Source organism: Alosa pseudoharengus, unplaced genomic scaffold, assembly GCF_046254945.1.
Source record: "Alosa pseudoharengus isolate Yale_2024_CS ecotype anadromous, Long Island Sound unplaced genomic scaffold, YU_APseudo_1.1 YU_APseudo_1.1_scf_18, whole genome shotgun sequence".
In the NCBI taxonomy this organism is placed as follows: Eukaryota; Metazoa; Chordata; class Actinopteri; order Clupeiformes; family Clupeidae; genus Alosa; species Alosa pseudoharengus.
In genome coordinates, this window is record NW_027468650.1 from 30873845 (window position 1) to 30890311 (window position 16467).

At 44.9% G+C, this 16467-nt stretch overlaps 1 protein-coding gene across 5 annotated transcripts in view; it reads right to left on the bottom strand.

Moving 5' to 3' along the window:
- The window catches only part of arfgef1 (ADP-ribosylation factor guanine nucleotide-exchange factor 1 (brefeldin A-inhibited)), a 70790-nt gene extending 55229 nt beyond the window's left edge, over nt 1-15561 (bottom strand). For all 5 annotated transcript variants that reach the window (XM_076290908.1, XM_076290905.1, XM_076290907.1 and 2 more), the window contains exon 1: nt 15247-15561. In XM_076290908.1, the coding sequence (XP_076147023.1) occupies nt 15247-15370 (124 nt within the window). In that variant the 5' untranslated portion in view covers nt 15371-15561. The remainder of the gene's footprint in view (nt 1-15246) is intronic.
- Nucleotides 15562-16467: the final 906 nt, after the last annotated feature.

A 16467-nucleotide genomic window follows, 5' to 3' on the forward strand; every position in this document is an offset into this window, starting at 1 on the left:
CCTACTTAATCCTCACTCTGCAGGGCAGCCTATGAGAAACTTTTCCAAACTTTTCTAATCTCTGTTTGTATAAGTATAAGTATATACTGTATACTCTTTTGATCCCGTGAGGGAAATTTGGTCTCTGCATTTATCCCAATCCTAGATTAGTGAAACACACTCAGCACACAGTGAACACACAGTGAGGTGAAGCACACACTAATCCCGATGCAGTGAGCTGCCTGCAACAACAGCGGCGCTCGGGGAGCAGTGATGGGTTAGGTGCCTTGCTCAAGGGCACTTCAGCCGTGCCTACTGGTCGGGGTTTGAACCGGCAACCCTCTGGTTACAAGTCCAAAGCGCTAACCAGTAGGCCACGGCTGCCCAATATGCCCATATGCCTTAGCTGGCTTGGAGGGAGATGATGGACAGGAGAAAAACATCAAATCAGGAGATCAGAGATGGGCGTGAACCAGGTGAGCCTTAACTGGGCTTTACTGATGCAGGCACAGTGCCTCTCCTGCTTCCTGCTCCAGAATGGTGGAGACTGACTGTCCACCAGAGCAAACAATGTCAGTCAAAATGTGGGATGACAACAGGAACAATGATATCCTCCTCACCACTTGAATAAATGTATTCCAAAGGGGAGAAGTGAGAGATAACGAAAAAGAGAAAGAGAAGAAAAGAAGGAGAAGAAACGCTATGGAAATGCATTTAGCTGGCAGTTCACAATGCTCTCTCTATCCATTGTGTGAGGAAATCAGACAATGTAAACAAATCAGCCACAGCAACACAGAAAAGTTCCTGTAGTTGGTCTGCATGTAATGGGCCGTTCTCATAGTGCTGCGGCGCTCATGGATGACTAAGTGCTCACACACACACACACACACACACACACACACACACACACACACACACACACACACACACACACACACACACACACACACACACACACACACACACACACACACACACACACACACACACACACACACACACACACACACACACACACACACACACACACACACACACACACACACACACACACTGCAATCACTCCGAGGAACAAAGAATCAGTGAGGATCTCGTCCTCCCTCTCTCTCCCGCTCACTCTTCCTTCACCCCTCTCGTCATTGTTCACAGGCCTGGGAGAGAGAGGGGATGCGCGGACCCTCCATCGTTTCATGTTTCTTTTCTATCCTCCTCTCTATACCACCCCCTCTCTCTGGGCTACAACAATAAGGTGGGTGGGGAGAAACAGAGTGAGAGAGAGAGTGAGAGAGAGAGAGAAAGGGGAGATATATAAATAGGGTGATGGTCCAAGCAGCTCCTCTCTCTCTCTCTGGGCTGTGAACAACGATGAGAGGGCTGGGGGAGGAAGAGAAATAGTGAAAGAGAGAGCGAGAAAGATACAAAGCAAGAAACTGAGAGCAAAAGGTAAAGAGGATGAAAGGAGAGAGAGAAAGAGTGTGGGGGTCCAGATAGGCCACCCCCATCTCTCTCTTCGGACCACACATCTCTAGCAGGGGGAGGGAGAGAGAGAGAAAGAATGAGAAAAAGAGACAGAACAAGAGAGATGGAAAGAGTGAGAAAGATGGATGGAGAGATCATAAGAGGAAAAGAGAAAGGCCTCTCAACCCTACTGCCTGCTGAAAAAAACACATGTGTGTTGTGTGGTCTTTAGAAGAGGGCCACTGGTTGACCTGGCCTACTTCACATGGTTTTGAGCGGGGCATTTCAAAGGCAGTGCTACTGAAATGACAACTAACTAGCAAACTGCATGTGTGTCCTGTAACAAATATGCAAAAAGAGATGTACAAAGAGATGCCTGTTGACTCTGCCCTCTGATCTAGGCAGGAAAGTAGAGTTTCTTAACAACATTCAAATAAAAAAAGCTTTGAAACATGATCGCTAAAGCTCAAAGCAAATGAAAACTTAAACAGTCTGATCATCTAGGATAAGAGTAAAGCAAACTTAACACAAGTTTTGAGGAGAGGCCTTTGTTTACTGTGTGTAGGGCCTACATTATGAACTAACCAACCACACTTCCTCTATGGACGGGAAATCTCAATGTTGACACACCAAACAAAACACCAACAGTGGTTTGTTTTTGGCTGTTAGAATATAAGTGCCTCTGAACGTTAGGCACTTGTTAATTAGGCATTTTGAATGTTTTAACAACATATCATTTTCTCTTTGAATCGTTTGGTACTTTTAAAGTATTGACCTTCATTGCTTATCAAGTTCTTGTGTAGTCCTCTGAAGAGAGAGTGTGAGTAAACAGTAATGCCATTCGCTGCCTGGAGCAGGAAATGACACTCTTCCAGCACTATCAGTTACCACGCGGAGACCTGAAACCATGGCAACGCAACAATTGAGCCAACATTTACCGTGGAGATGCTGTATTAAGTTCAGCATTCCAGAGACTTGCTGACGGCCACCCCTAATTCAACTCACCTGAGCCCCCACAGTGGGTTCTACACACACACACACACTCATGCGCGCACGGTGATTGTGCTGATAATGCCCATTACAACTGATTAGGTGAAATAAAGTTTGTTGTGTTTGTTATACTGTAAACTTGTTATATTGCCTTTGCACCGTACTAAAGATTGCAGAGAAATTCTCAGCACTGAGTCATGCTCTGGAGTCTGACCTTGAAAACACTCACACTGCTCAGCTCAAAAGAAGACCCATTACACACACACACACACACACACACACACACACACACACACACACACACACACACACACACACACACACACACACACACACACACACACACACACACACACACACACACACACACACACACACACACACACGGAACTGCTCCCAACTTCATTGCCTTCATGGAAAGGATGCATTTCCAATCCAAATTCCAGCAGCCCTGTCAAACAGCTCTGGAAATGTGCAGTGCACAGCCACACTAATTATACATTATTAAAAATGAAAGCTTGAGCCCAACTGAAACAAACACCCCACAGAATTGAATTGATTACTAAAAACAGTAATTAAATGCTAATGCAGATGGCGGCTCTCTCTCACACATACACACACACACATGCTGTAACCAAATTGAACACCGACTAGGATCTATGCGCCCAAGATCCCATTTCAAATCATTTTGAAACCGGGCGGTGACAACAATGGCAGCTGTTGTGTGAGCACTGGCCGGCAGCACAGACAGCCAACGTCTCCCTCTCCCTCAGTCTCAGTGAGTCTCGCTACATCTCACTAAGGCTCCAACAGTCTCTCCAGTGCCTCAGAGCTCCAGCATTTCCCATGGGCCCTTAAAGAATATATCAACCCAAATACGCAACGGCGTGTGTAATTCACTACGGGTGCCATCCGTCCCTCCTCCACTCTCATCTGTGTGTGTGTGTGTGTCTGTGTCTTTCTCTGTATGTGTGTGTGTGTGTGTGTGTTTCAGTGCTGAAACCATACTAAACCACACTAACCAACTAGCCCCCCACCCTGATACTCATGACATGGTTAAAAGCTTGCATGGTTGGGTCCAAACAAACTGCAAGCGTTTGGAAACGTTTTGCTGATTATATTTTTCTTCTTTTTTTTATTACAAACTAACAGGCAAGAACTGTGGGACTGGTACTGCAGGGTACTGACCAACACACACAGAGGCAAAAATAACCACAAGCGGTTGAGATAAACTGGCATTGTACTGTATGGCGTTTTACAGCCATGCTAACCAACAGCTCCCCCATAATCCCATCCTGCATTGTAGCCGTTGTATTTGTCCAGGTGGTTGCAACAGAAGCCTTGCCGAAGCCAATGTGCAATGTCTTCAGACGACGTCATGTAGCCCAACTTTGGCTAAGACTAAGCCAACTGGCTGGCCTCCAAAACAAAGCAGCTGAGGTAGCCATGACCGTCACCCTCATAGGCTCATGTTTAGAACAAACACACCGACCTTTCGACGGCTGCTTTACCAGCTTACAGAAAAGCGCTCCACCACCGACCGGATTACTGCCTGGACAGACTTGTGAATGGAATTAAAACGAGCCCATAGTGAAACATTTGAGGCATTATTTACTTTCGGAACTGAGCGCAGTGTCACGGAAGAATGCGCTCGACTAGTGGAATGTGGCCACCGGCAGTGAACTGAGGCACTCAGACTGCAGCAACAGCACTGAGCAAATCTGCTAGATAAATAGTGTCGTAGTGCGATCAAACTGAAGCGGCTACGCAGTGTGTGTGTGTGTGTGTGTGTGTGGGGGGGTCTAAGCCGCCCAGCCCTTGACCTCGCTTTACTCTGATGTTTTCTATGAGGACTGTAGTCACCGCTGAGGTCTCCGCTCTCGACACACGAACCTTACTCCTCTGCTGCCTCGCCCAGAGTAGCCGTCTTCGGGGCCGCTGCTGTTGTCATGACGCAACACAAAGCCAGTCAGCCAAGGTCTCAGCCTGGGCCATTAGTCCTCTCCAAAAGGGCTCAGTCATGTATGTGTGTGTGTGTGTGTGTGTGTGTGTGTATGCAAGTTACTGCCTGTATGGACAAGCATGTGCAATCCATTGGGCAAATTAGAGATGTGTTTTGACACCGCCGGTGACGTGGCAGCCGTATGGGAACAGGAGTGTGTGTGTGTGTGTGTGTGTGTGTGTGTGTGTGTGTGTGTCCACAGCAGCAGCCGGGGACAGATAGTGAGTGGTCCATGAGTGGCACGACATGTCACTCTCGCCTCGCTCCACAGGGAACGTCTCTCTCTCTCCATCTCACTCTCTCTCTCTCTTTCTCTCTCTCTCTGTCTATCTCCTCCTCTAAATTAGGACAGGTCGCTGAGGTGACACTCACACCCACCTCACTGGAAATGGCCAATGACCAGAGACCATGTCTGGCAAAGATCTCTGACACGCATGGGGTGTCAAAGAGATCTTTGCCAGGATGGGGTGTCTGAAACAATGACCTCAAGCTGCACAGTCCACTTTAACACAGCCCTTACCTGCTTTATCATCACCAACACCCTTCCCCAAACTACTCACGTATACCACAGAGTTTAACACAGGCACAATTAGCGCTGGGGATCACCACTGATTTCCTGAATCAATTCAATTCCAATTCACAAGGCCCCAATTCGATACAATTTCCGATCTGATTTAGAACTCCAATGCTGCTCAGATATAAATCCTCCAACATTGTGCCTTTTTTTAATATTAATGTTTAAATTAAGAACCTTACCCCAAAGCAGTTACATTAATGTACTTTTTATTCATGCTTCCAAGAAAAGGTATATCATTTGATGTTAAATTATTCAAAAAGGTATATGAATCAATATTAAATGATTCAAAAAAGATCGATTCAAACAGATTTTCCGTTTATTCTTTGTCCATCCCAAGTTACAATAACATCAGTGATGCTGAAGCAAGATGTGATAATCTGTTTTCCCAATTTAGTTTATCACATAGTTTCCTATGAAAGCAATGTGATAAACCCTCTGTAATTCATTCACTTTCCTGAGGTTGCAGCTGTTGTATGTTTAGGTGAATGGGGCAGCCAATGTGTGGAGATGCTGAAACAAGTTCACCAGGAAGCCTTCAACTGGATAAGCCAATCCTGCTGACTCGGGCCTGCTGCAGCACATAGCACTAATTCAATATCCACTCGGTCTGGCAGGCAGGCAGACACACGCAGACACACACACACACACACACACACACACACACACACACACACACACACACACACACACACACACACACACACACACACACACACACACACACACACACACACACACACACACACACACACACACACACACACACACACACACACAGGCTACACAAATACACACATACACACATACACACATACACAGTATTTCACCAATTAAACAGCAAATCAGCACTGGTGCCTGACAAGTGAATGGAGGGAAGGTGAGTTGAGAGAAGATAAAAAAAGAAATTAGACGAGAAGAGAATAGGAGAGGAGAGGAAAGAAGGGAGATGAGAAGGAGAGAAGAGAAGAGAAGAGAAGAAAAGAGGAGAGAATAGAAGAAAAAAGAAAGAAAAAAGAGGAGAGGAAAGAAAAGAGAAGAGAAAAGAAGAGAAGAAGAGCCCCACAGGACTTGGGCAGCAGATCACATGACTAGGGCTGGGACTGAGAAACTGAGGGGAGAATGCCTGACATGCAAAGCAACTGAGATCTAGCAAGCCCATCTTTCTGTGTGTGTGTGTGTGTGTGTGTATGAACATACACACTCTCTGAAACAACAAAGCATCTCTTGTCTCCTGTCTGCCCTACCTTTGGCTTTCTATGTGTGCATATGTATGAGAGAGTCAGGAGACAGGTGAGTGAGGGGCTCTCCATTTATGAGGGATATGGGCAAACACACTGATGTATCTACCTGTGTGTGTGTGTGTGTGTGTGACTAGTCAGCTGGGGGCTCTCCATCTATGAGTAACATAGGGAAACTCCTGGAGATGTATCAATTTGTACATTTGTGTGTGTGTGTGTGTGTGTGTGTGTGTGTGGAGTAATTCTGCAGTGAGGCTGCTGGCCAAGGCGTAGAGTGCCTACGGAGAACCTCTTTCATGAGCCAAGACTCCAAGCCCTCCTCCCTGCCTCTCTCTCTCTCTCTCTCTCTCACTCTCACTTTCTCTCCCTCTCTCACGTTCTCTCTTCTCTCAATACATCTCTTCCCCCTGTCTCTTCCTCCCCCTTCTCTCTTCCCCACTCCTCCTCTCTCCCTCCCTCATTCCCTGCCTTTCCATCCATCCCTCTCTCCTGGAAGACTCCCTAATCCCTATCCCAGCCCTTGGGCCTCCTCCAAAGCCCTGCTCCATCCATTGCCCATGGCTTCTTCTGTCTCTCCGCACCCCTGGTGCACGAGCGAGCGTCCAGGTCAGGTCAGGTTCGGTCCGCCCTCAATTCCCTTTTCACCTGACTGGAGCACATCGAAGCATCTTGCCCGTCGCACCGTGCTGAGATATTACCATTTCAAAAGGCACGGCGGATTTGAATGCGGCGTCCGCAGTCCGACGGAGCTCGATTCGCCTCGCAAGGCCACTGATTTCTTTCCACTCGCTCCTCCGGCTAAAATTGGTATGCTCACCGCGCTGAGGCTGCTGAAAATTAATGTGTGTGGTGAACTTGAGCAATTTACTCGCAACAAAAAGAGTCACGCATGCTAAGAACAGGAAACAAGCAAGGAGGAGGGAGCTTGGTCCTTAAGTGCCAGTAAATCAGTTAGAAACACAACAAAACACGGACTTGACACACACTTTTAAAATAACAGAAAGGAACGATTACCCACCCAAAGCTCAGGCATCTCCTAAGTGAGAGAATAGAGAAACCTTACACAACCCTGTCTCATACACTGAAAGTCGAACCATAAACAAACAAAGCAACGAAATACAACACAGCACAGAACACCTGAAGGATATCTGAGAACGCGGTCGATCAATACTGTGTAGGCGTGAGAAGAGAAATGGATAGCCACTCTCTGCAAGGCAGCATCACATCTAAACTTACAATTGTGTTGATGCCATCTGCCAGAGGAACCAGATGATCACCAACTATGAATTTCAGTACAAGACAAATACAAATGAACCTGAAGCACGTCTCAAAGGAGGTCGACTTTTAGTCTCTCTATGCACCTAAAGATACTAAGCCTGGTTAGATTTCTTATTACCTCTCTCCAGAATTAGCTAAAATAGGAAACCATATAATACACACTGCACACACAGAATACCTGATTGGGAAGGATGACTATTTTGTTGGAAGTTTCTTGATTGTTTTTTCTGACAGCGCATCAGTGTTCATCAGGCCATAATACAGGAGGCAGGCTAGTTGACCAGATAATTCAACAGCAGTCCTTACAATAGCCAGTACTTAAAGCAACACCAAAGAGTTTTTTGTACCTTAAAATAATGTTTCCAAAATCGTTTCAGTGGTTCATCAACTCCTAACAGGGTGAACTGCACTTCTGCATTCGCTTCGCGGCCCTCTATCAGCTATAACCGCACTATGCAAGTTTGCCAGATCGGGTAGCGGATCTGTAGTTCGATGGCATGAGACATAAGAAACTATAAATTTGACTTGCATCTGATGTTGCAATACATCGTACTTTCATAAAATCATGCAACATATTCTACCTTGTCTGTGGACATCGTTATTTGAAAAGCCAGTGCTGATAAACAAATAGCGTGCGTGCGACAGAGGAAAGTTCTTTGGTGTTCTTTAAGTCATAGAGAAAAAGAAACATGGTCTAACTGGACTCCGCCGTGTGAAATGTTGTTAACCATCGACCTTAGTCTTAGAAGACAACTTAACTGATTTGCTCCATCTGAAAACACACAAACACACACACACACACACACACACTAGTAGCTGCTACTGCAACCATTGCTGCTTCCATGGTGAAGTCGGGGGTGGAGAGAGGAGACGATGATGATGGTGGTGGTGGTGGTGATGAGAAGGGGCAGCAGGGCAGGGCGGGGGGACAGTCTCCTGACATTTCCATTGTACGAGGTGAAAGCAAAGGTTGCCCAGGCGTAATTACATTTGGAGGCAGAGAAGGAAGTGTTGCTGAGGGTTGCCGGGACGACGTCACGGGTGGGCCGCAGGGTTCTGTTTACACCCCCACTAATCAGAGCATCGCCGTGACAACTGATTTAAGACACGGCTGTGCCCAGTTTGCTGGAAGGCTGGTTACTGTTTAAGGCACTGCGCCGGAATAATGCTAACCTACGATCAGCCCACTGAGAAACAAAAAAGTCGTCTGCTCACAACAGCACAGCAGAGTATTCAGCAGTCACATTACTCTCCAGCTCATTATCAATTTGTCCGGCCTGGAGGGGCTTTGTATCAGTGGTTAAGATGAATAGCTAAGCAAGTCAGGAGCAGCCCGAGGCTCTGTCATTGACTGCTTCATCCTGAGGAATGCTGTGGCCACAGAAGCCGGAGCCCAATTTAATCAAGACAGCTGAAGGGGGCGGCCAGCAGAGTGCCCACAGCCCAGGCATGGAATACATGAGAGTCCAGCAGGCTACAACAGTGGATATGAACAACTGTCAGCCTACACATGTGTGCTCCATTTCCACAAGGAATATGTCTTCCAGTATTTATCTCCAGTCTTAACAACATGAAGTTTGTGCCAGTTTGTAGTGCCAAATTCACAGTCATCACACCTACACAAACAAATTGGTGCCCGTGGCTATGACAATACATACTCCATGTACACACACTCATAGGCTACATACATACTATTGAATGTTTTCTGTCTCTACGTTTAAATTGTATGGTTCTACAATTTATTCTGTGCATGGTTCTGAAGCTGGTTCTGCATTCTATACATTTATCCACTGAGAGATTTCAGTCTGAAAGGCAAATAATAGTGTAAACAGCCAGTCAATAATAATCCTCCTCCTCATTTTCCTTCACATCTGTGTTTTGGCTGAAGCCTGCAGTGCTACATATCTGCTACAGGTGTCAGTTCTCTCCTCTTCCATGAGGGCTAAATTAGCAGGAAGCCCTGGTAGTTAGTCTAGTAGCAGGTGCGGAGAAAAGGCCTGTGTGTGATCTCTCGCTCACCCCCGCTATGTGGCAGCACGAGTCATAATTAATTCCCCCACTGGTCTTAGTTTGAACAGAACACTGGCACAAAGCTATCATGGATTATTAAACGCCGGAACTGCCACCGAGTACCTGCCATGAGGGTGCACGACTCCGTTAGGGTCACGGTCATGCTATCAAACTCAACCACTTAGCTTTGACTTCACTGAAGATGTACGCTCATTTTCAGTACTTACTCGTTCATAACGGCTGCATTTACTTGTTTATTTTTGTGTGCAGATTTTCTAACCTAATTAAGCTGCCTCATCTGAGCCCAGAAGGCTGTTCTGGGACCTGCTGTCTTTTAACTACGGTGGCAGCCTACTCGGATAGCAATGCAGCTAAAGGCAGCTATTAGACACCGGTCTCTTGAAGTAATCTTCAGCTGCGCTGCCACACCTGTGTGTGTGTGTGTGTGTGTGTGTTGGTATGGCCCCTGGAGCCATAGAAACGTGGCGGTAGCTGATGAAAGAAATTAATTTGCCATGTTCACTGTGTGACCACAAAGCAACTCTGCCCCAATGGTGGATCTAGGCTCCTTGCCAGACGCCGTCCACTTCTCCCTGCACCTTCATTTCATTTTCGGTTCTTTCGATAACTCTCTTTACGTGTAGTGAGTGCTTGTTTAAATGTGACTGCAAATGTGAATGTGCCTGTGTGACTGACCCCTCTCTCGCAAGTATGAAGTCCTCTGAAGTTGACTGATACATTGCATTGTCATGGTGTTTAAGCCTATGAGAGCACGGAAACTACCCAACAGTCTAGTGTTTTTGAGTGAAGGGTCTGACTCTGAACCACCCGAAACGCCCAAGTCTATTACAGACAGCACCATTTCCTGACTAACGGGAAATAAAGGAAATAAAAACAGCCCACTGGTCTGCACTGGAACTATACTGCCAATCCCTTTTCTGCCCGGCTCCATCAGAAAATCCCCAACGTGCCTTAAGAATCATGACACGACTGACTGTATTCAACAGAACATTCATCAAACTCTGAACAGGGTTCCCTCTGACGTGTCATAAGGACATCTGGCAGCTGTGGTGACAAGCTAACGAACCTGTGGTCATGGAAAACATGCTATTTAGAGGAAGCTTGTAGTTCTGGGCTGGCCAAGGTAATGGAGAAGGCAGGTGGCTATCAGGTGACTGCTGAATAATAGAGACTGATGACTAGTTTGAATGTGGTTTACCCTCAGCCTAAGCAAATGAGTTCTAAGGTCTGTGTCTTTGTCTATGTTGTGTTTTTTCCATATTCATTTAAAGGTACAGTCTGTGATTTTGCTGAGAGGTTGTTGATATTGAAGTTTGACAAGCAATCAAATTAGGCAACACCCCTACCTTCCATGTGTGGCGTGGACCAAGCCACTTCCCTTGTTTCCCTAGTACAGAGCCAGACCTTTGTACAAACACTGTTTTAAAGTACACCTACAGAGCAGACAGGGACAGGACTCTGATGAGCAATACGCTGAATTTGATGTGCATTGATTCAAATGGTAGACTATACTGTTAAATTGGTGGAGATATTTGCCACATCAGAGCTGAACAACAATTTACCAAGGCTTTAAAGTAAATTGGTCACTGATTGCAGAAAAGGATTACACATCAATAGCTTGCTCCTCAGCTATGCACCTGCTCGGCAGTTAGAGGAACAAAATAATTTAAATGCTGTAAAATGTCCTCTACAATGGTCTCTGTGTGGTTTTCATCAATTATGACCAGGATGGCTCAAGCATTTTTTCTCAGTCAGTAATTTGTCAAAACATCCATATAATAAACGGTATACATACATATATGTGGTAAAATTTTCAAGGCAGCCCTGGCAACCTATAGTATATTAATCGGTTGATTATGTTCTTGATTAATTAAGTAGTTGTTCAATTGCTAAAATGGCAGAAAATGATGAAGGAATGTCTGAGTGTTTTCCAAAGCCCAAGAAGATGCCCTTAAATGCCTTGTTTAGTCCACACTCCACACACTAAATTTAGAGAGTTAAAAAAGTTGAGAGATCAAATCAGATAATTCTGAAGTTGTTTCCTAAAAAAATGACATAATTACATACCGATAACAGACTGTTTGACAATTACCAATATAGTTGGAGATGAATTGAATAGTCTCAACTGTTGCAGCCCTAAGTGGTTTCAGGTACTCCAAAGTATCATGATGGGTCACAACATAGGACTCCTGAATCATTAAAAAATATTATTTAATCTGTAAGATATGAAAAGATTAATATGGGGCTTGAGATTTCATATACTTCTACTTCCTGAAAGACAGAATATAACAGTTTTACTGTCTGCTCAGTACAATGAGTCAAGTACAGTGAGGTTACCCAGGCCAAAAAAATCAAATGATAGTAGTGGCCGGAATTTGCTGTCACAAATCTTAAAAAAGCAGCAGAAAAATTACTGAGCATGTTCAACATGAACAGCATTAAAGAAAAAAAGAGTAAAGGAAAGTTAACGTATTAGAAATAAATCCACCTGCAAATAACCCAGAATTTCCTGTCAAATGTCTAAGTACGCACATAAGTGTTGTATTTCAGTTGTCAAGGGATTTGTAACTTTAGCTACTGCTGCTAATGGTGACATGAAAAAAACTCTACTGTTAAATGCGCAACAATGGGCTGTTCTTACAATTACCAGAGAAAAAGGTTGAATTGAGTTCTGTGGGGATTCAAGCCCTTCTCCAGCTCTCTTATCTCAGAGTACCACAGCAACACTCCACTCCTTGGGAGACATCAGAAACTCCTTAAATTCCAAAGAACGGTTGCAGCAGCCCAACTCAGAAATGGCAAGGGGCTCACAAAATACTCTGACACACAGCTGTGAGCCCAGCAAGCACAGTACTGAGGAATGAGAGAAATGTCCCCAATAACAGCTGACTGTAGCCGACCTAGCCCAGGCAAGGTGTGCCAGAACAGGGCTACGATTAGGCCAGATCTTGCGACAGGACCATTTAAGGGTTGGCGGCTGTTATGAGGAGATGAAGAATACCGAAATCTAGCAGGGCTGTCTGAGTTCTTCTGCGGCAGAGGCTGCATGTTTGCCATCACACACACACACACACACACGGCTTCACAGGAGCCCTAGGCTTACTGGATATGAGGAGCTCGAAGCTACAACCTTTTCAGTCTACAAATGCCAACAGCACTTTTCCCTGTGGCCACATGCACTCAATGTTCACACAGACAAAGTGGACCTAGCGTTACAGTTACTGAGGGAAAGGTAATAGCAGGAAATGGATGATGAGGTTTCAAAGTCTGCCCTGATACAAATGACGGGGATAACAAAGTAATGTGACTGGACGCACACAGTGGGTCTCTCTGTGTTTGGAGGAAATTAGACCACAACACAACCAGCCAAAAAGTTCATCAGCAATTTCGGTCAACATTCTCCCTCTACACTGATTAATGCACACGTTTATGAAATGCAAATTATTTTGATAGCCTACTCTAATGAATTACTACCATTAGTATCTTGAGAACACACACAGCCCAGAGCACACCGGTCCACATCTGGAACAGCCATTCCATTGCAAATACAGTATGTATTTTTATAACCTTCGCTTCTCTGAATATAACACTTACTCATTAGCAAACCACGAATTCCTTGCGAAAGGACATCAGCTTGTGGTCTGCTGAAGGATATGATAATGCAGGTATCTCGTCCTCTCATCTCGCTAGCCCTTTCATTCACACCAGCAGCAAGCAGCTAATAAAGTCTCACCCAGGGAGAGGTTTAGACTAGATATTACATTAGGTAGATATTACATTTACTTTGTGTTTTTCCCCCTGCGGAACCAGCATCTGAAAATAGCTTGGGAAAAACATAGAAATGCTGTTTATGTCCTTTGAATGTGGTTGTCAATCAGAGGACAATATGCATTGTGATCTGAGAAAAACAGATCACATTTTCACATTGATTGCAAGTTGCCACATTGTGTTAGTTTTGATGAACCTTTTGACAGCAAATTCCACTGAATTGTGGTGGTGGATCTTTAACGATTTTCTTAAAAACCCACAAAGACCACTTGAGAGCTCTATAACTCCGGCCTAGAATTTTACTGTCACTGACTGGAATGTATGCACTGTCAACTGGCCTATAGGTCTACTACAACCCTGCAGCACACAGGAACCTTCTCTCGGTCTTCCTCTGCATTGATGAAATCTCTATGAGCTTCCTCTTTTGGCAGAAGGTAGCATGCATCAGACATTGAACATTGTGCAAGTGTTCGTGGTCTGAGGACCACCATTGTATCATTAATTATTTACTTCCAAAAGTGTGTAACTAGCTTTCCCTGACTCCCTTTTTGGACTGCAGAAGTAGGCTAGAGCTTGGCTATTTCCCTAAATGCATACAGCGTGAGAAGTTCTGTAGGGCTGCCTGTGTCTGGTGAATAATCACTCCCCCATCTCTCATACATATTGCACACTAACAAATACACACAAGTTGACATCGACAAACTAGGTCAGTTTTGAATGACACACTGTCCTGATATGTTGAGTCTGGATACAACACAGAATGTGACAGGCTACCTTATGTGGCTTATCTGCGGATCTAGAAGTGACAACAGGGTAACATCAGCAGGAGTAATGGTTCTATGTAAAATTCAGTAGGCTGATGACTTGGGTCTGATAAAGTGAAAACACAAGGTGCTGTTGCTGAAAACATGTTGGGGGAGACAACGCATTTCAGGACTTCAGTGTAACGATTCAGTGTTTCTCTGCAGTTTGGCAGGACGCGGGGGTTGCCCAATGCAAGGAGGAAGACGTAGCTTGGGGATGATATAGCCTAGGCTGGCGGCCGTGCACTTATCAAGACTGACACTTCCTTAACTTATGTGACAGCCCCTCGGTTATTCATGGAGCTCGTGGCGAGGCCATCGCTCCTGAAACAGACATCAACTGCAAGGCAACGTCCACAGTGGCATATCAGACACCACTCCCCACCGGTCGTGTGGGGCAGCAGATTCGCTAGCTAGATTTCACCATTAAGCCAAGTCATTGTTGTTTATGCTAGGCAGGAACCGGGGGGCGGACAGACACATCCCATCAAATCTTAACAATAACAGAACAGTGTAACATTCGCTTAAAGTTCCGACATGCATTGGCTTATTAGCCAGAAAATATCAGGAGTAAAAATAAACCACCGTGTAGTAGCCTAGGCTAATATTCTCCACCTTAATTTAGAGATATGATACTGTGTTACGGGTTTGCAACATAATGTTTTTAGATGTAGAAACATTATTTCTGGTCAATTTGATATTTTACAATCGTATTGCAAAAGCGAGTTTGTTGTCCATTTGGTGAGATGTGTAGCCTACCACACACTAAGCTGATTTTAGGGGTTTCAACAAACAAGGAAGATAGCCCTGACAGACTGCACATTTCCTTATATCTCGCGTCTAACACATGATCACCATACAAATACTCGTTTCCCAACAGATTGATTCGTACGTCCACATAACAGACAGTTATAAGGAAATCTGGTCTGGCCGTGGCAGTTAGCGAATTAAAGAATAACTTCCGCAAAGGCTTGTTAATCTTACAGGCTACATCATAGCTAGCAGTGAATGGTTGCAACAATGTAGCACCCTACACCTTACCGGTAAGATTAGCGGTGGATGCATGACGTGTGCAAATCTAAGACTAACCCAAATTACAACGATTTATTAAATTAAACTCACCCAATGCCACCTCACAAGCTTTGCGCAGTTGAGAATGGTGAGCCTTTTTAACCTCCTTGTCGGCCAAGATCTTTTCCAAAGCTCGGGTTAAAAACATGTTTTTCGTTTTTTTGCCTTCATACATGACGCGCTGCAACTGGGGCGAGGAAGACCTGTCCCAAAGGCGAAATACTCTTCAAATGTATGTATTCCTTTAAAAACTACACCGATTCTGGCCTTGATAGACAAACATAAATAAACCCAGAAGGTGGGGTAAATCCCTCAGTTTTCCATCAGCGACCTGCCTGCGCCATGTTGGAAGGAAACGACGTCACGCACGTTAAAAACGGCCGCAGTGAGGCAGGGTGAGTCAAGCAGAGGTTGAAGGAGGGAGGGAAGGAGAGAGAGCGTGGAAGAGAGGAGGGGAGAGATAGAAACATTCATTCGCTATTGTTTATTTTTCCTAACATGAAAATGTAATCTTTGCTAGTGGCTTATACATTAGTATTATTATATAGGCTACTGTTTTCAGTACCAACATAATGTTTGGCATAGGGCTTTGTTGTGTTCACAGGAAAAGAAAGCCTGATGCTGTAAATATTTGGACAACCCTTGTAACTTCAGTGATAGGCCTACACAGAACATCTCCGGCTTAGTATTTGCAGCCCATGACTGGTCTTACTCCACCCTGGCCTTGTATGGGGGTTCTGAAGGGAGTGTAGAGACCTAACCTTCAAGCTTTATTGTGATTTAGCCAGAGCTCTGAAGCATGTTCTGATAATGCGGCCCCTCCCTCAGACACTCTGGGTAGCTCACTCAGATTATGTAATCGCCCTGGCTTAGTTTACTGATTTTGCAATATTTATTGAGCCGTCTCATCCTGCCAGTGGTTAGGTGAACGCTACTCTCCTGCAAGGCATGGGCTGGTTTTAAAGAAAAACAAAAATATTTCAAAATGCAATGCATGTTTTCAGGACTGCATGCTGACTTTACTCCATGTGTGTCAGAGTGGATATTGTGAAGAGGGATCCCTGCCTCCCAGGGTTTTGACATGTTTACCTCTTTATGTATGGCAGAAATAGACCTCTACTGTGGTTGAAAAGGTCACCTAGATTTTTATGTAAAGTGTTTTTTCTTTACTCCTTTACAAGACATGAGTGAAGATAATAATAGGACTCTCTGTTTGCAAGTAGAAGAGTGGATGAATGGTGGCAAAAATGTTGGAGGCATGCAGGCAATCAT